The sequence below is a fragment of the Corylus avellana genome, chromosome ca5 (assembly GCF_901000735.1).
Source record: "Corylus avellana chromosome ca5, CavTom2PMs-1.0".
NCBI classification, from domain to species: domain Eukaryota; kingdom Viridiplantae; phylum Streptophyta; class Magnoliopsida; order Fagales; family Betulaceae; genus Corylus; species Corylus avellana.
The window spans coordinates 33,020,288-33,023,596 of NC_081545.1; the positions used below are offsets into that span (position 1 = coordinate 33,020,288).

The 3,309-nt window shown below is 40.0% G+C and overlaps 1 protein-coding gene across 1 annotated transcript; it reads right to left on the reverse strand.

Moving 5' to 3' along the window:
• Positions 1-2: 2 nt before the first annotated feature.
• LOC132182185 (tubulin alpha chain-like) lies at positions 3-1,741 on the reverse strand (the record flags this gene model as incomplete). Its single annotated transcript, XM_059595373.1, has 4 exons — positions 1,536-1,741; positions 1,174-1,408; positions 650-1,020; positions 3-554 (listed from the first exon to the last, which is right to left on the reverse strand). Coding segments are annotated over exons 1-4 (1,251 nt in total), but the record flags the coding sequence as incomplete, so codon positions are not given.
• Between the last annotated feature and the right edge of the window lie 1,568 nt (positions 1,742-3,309).

A 3,309-nucleotide genomic window follows, 5' to 3' on the forward strand; every position in this document is an offset into this window, starting at 1 on the left:
AACTCACCTTCCTCCATACCCTCACCAACATACCAATGCACAAAAGCCCTCTTCGCATACATCAAATCAAACTTATGATCAATTCTAGAAAACACCTCCGCCACACTCGTCGAGTTGGAGATCATGCACACAGCTCGCTGAACCTTGGCCAAGTCACCCCCTGGAACCACAGTCGGAGCCTGGTAGTTGATCCCGCACTTGAACCCAGTGGGGCACCAGTCCACAAACTGAATGGTCCTCTTCGTCTTGATGGTAGCCACCGCCGCGTTCACGTCCTTGGGCACCACGTCCCCCCTGTACATCAGACAGCATGCCATGTACTTCCCGTGTCGTGGGTCGCATTTTGCCATCATGGACGACGGCTCGAAAGCGCTGTTTGTGATCTCAGCAACCGAGAGTTGCTCGTGGTAGGCCTTCTCGGCGGAGATAACCGGGGCATACGACGAGAGCATGAAGTGAATTCTCGGGTACGGGACCAAATTGGTCTGAAACTCTGTCACGTCCACGTTCAGAGCACCATCGAAACGCAGAGATGCAGTCAGTGATGAAATCACCTGCTCACAAACACAAAATCCCCTATTAGCAATGTGACCATACAGATCTGAAAAATGAGATGAACAATGCTTGATTGATTGATTATATTCTGTACCTGGGAGACGAGCCTGTTGAGATTGGTGTAAGTGGGTCTCTCAATGTCAAGCGATTTGCGGCAGATGTCGTAGATCGCTTCGTTGTCGAGTAGCACCGACACGTCGGTGTGCTCCAGAAGGGAGTGGGTGGACAACACACTGTTATAAGGCTCGACGACGGAGGTGGAGACCTGGGGGGAGGGGTAGACGGTAAATCCGAGCTTGGATTTCTTTCCGTAGTCCACAGAAAGCCTCTCCAGAAGCAGAGATCCAAGCCCAGATCCTGTCCCTCCACCCACCGCATGGAATACCAGAAACCCCTGAAGCCCAGTGCAGTTATCAGCAAGCTTCCTGATCCTGTCAAGGCACAGATCCACTATCTCTTTCCCAACTGCAAAAACAGAAACCCCAAATTGTTAATCTACAAAGAAAATACAAAATAATACAATTGTTTCTGATACGGATTAAGATTAGATCTGTTTCAAGTACAGATAACAGAGCCTTGGCTAGAGATTTAAGTTTTGGGTTTGGGTTTTGTGCTTACTTGTATAGTGGCCTCTTGCAAAGTTGTTTGCTGCGTCTTCTTTGCCGCTGATGAGTTGTTCGGGGTGGAAAAGTTGGCGGTAGGTCCCGGTCCTGACCTCGTCGATGACGGTCGGTTCCAGATCCAAGAACACGGCGCGTGGGACGTGCTTTCCGGCCCCGGTCTCACTGAAAAACGTGTTGAAGGCGTCATCTCCGCCACCAACTGTTTTGTCGCTTGGCATTTGTCCATCAGGCTACAAAAAAAGGAGGAAAAAAAAAACCACTGAAATTAGTACTCCCACAGCGACACAGCCCAAATAGGAAAACAGATGATCTTTTAGGCGGATCTGGTAGATCTGTTGAGAAGAGAAAAGGCTATACCTGAATTCCATGTTCAAGGCAGTAGAGCTCCCAACAGGCGTTTCCCACTTGGATACCAGCCTGCCCAATGTGGATTGAGATGCACTCTCTCATTTTCGGTTGCTTGTGTGGGGAAGAGAGAAAAGAGGAAAAAAGAGAAGGTAGGCAAAGACGTATACAAAGACGTCTGGGCCTGCTGTGGAAGAAATGGTAATAAGAAAGTGAAAGTAGAATGGAGTATAAATAAAGAGATATTCGATGGCAAGAGCCGTTTGATATAGATAAGAATTAGTGGAGAGAGGCTTTTCGAAAAAAGCGCTTTGGTGGGATCCAGCTGGTTCTGACCGTTTAGGCGCTCCAAACAAACATTTGAAATTTGAAATTTGAACCTCCAAAGTGCAAGAGAGGCAAGTCTAAATACTAGTAAAACCTATTCAATGCGATTGTCTTTCAAAGAATCCTCGACCGCGGAGGAGGGGAAATATTTTAAGATTCAGATTTTTTTTTATTAACTTGTATCTATGGTGTGACATTATAATCATTTTTTTGTTTTTTTTTTTAAAGCAAATAATGAAAAAGATACTAAAAAATTATCGCAAACAAGCCCAACAGTAAAATTATACAGTGAAAAATAAAAATAAACAGTAAAAAAATTGGTCATAAAATGATTCAATCAGGTAAAAAGCTGTTTTAACACTAAAAAGAAAAAAACTAAACTGAGCTTTAACAATAGCCAAATTCCTGCGAAGTAACAAGAACATCCTCATTCCATAAAATAAATGTAATTGAAACAAGGTATTTTAACAACCTACGTATAAGGGATTCTAAAGGGAAGCCGAATTTGAACTAGTGACTTTCGTTTCAGGAGGCGTAATTCACAATCGATTAAGCTATCTCTTAGAAACGAGATTTTTATTTAAATATTTTTGTTTAATACGTAGTTTTTTTCATTGTGAGCTATGAAACGAAAATGAGTACATTTTTAATATTGATTTTAATTTTATCTCTTTAGTATAGTGTTTTCAAATTTCAATATAGATACTAGAAGCCACAAAAGTATCCCGAACGATTTCAGTCATTTAGTTCATTGATATTCTTGTTATAATAGATGCTATTATACGTACAATCAGACTCTATTCGATTGACTTATTTGATCTTAAACTTCAAAAATAATCTTCTATAATTGGCGTGCAATAGTTATTTTTCGGTATCATTCGTCATTAGTAGCTTAATTATTTTTACATAAATAAATAAATAAAATAATTTGATTTTTTTTTTATTTCAAAGAATTTCCATTGCACACCTAAACAATCATTGGCAAAGCATTGGGAGAGAAATAACAAGAAACTTCGAATCATCAATTTGGAAGAGAGGATGGAAATAGGAGTTTGATTTGGTCATCGTTCTAGTAACTCTTCTAGGCGTGAGTTTATTCATATTATAAATCTAATTAGAACAGCTCTTTTTTATTTTTCTTTTTTTGCCGAAAGCTTGTGAGGAGAATGGTATTCATGAGTTTGTGCAAGACTGCATGTCATATGCGAGGTGCCTTTAAAATACTCAACGAATGACATTGAGCATGCTTTTAGAATGAAGATTCGATATTAATATATGCTTCATTAATGATATTAATCAGGGCCAAGGCTATGGAATATGAGTTTTTTAAATTTTTTTAATGAAGGAAATTAATTATAACGTTTTACGGAAGAAAAAAAAGAAAACTATTTTGATGAAATATTGGAGGAAACCAATTATTTATCTGTTTGTTATGTTGTGAGCTGACCTGCTTCTCATC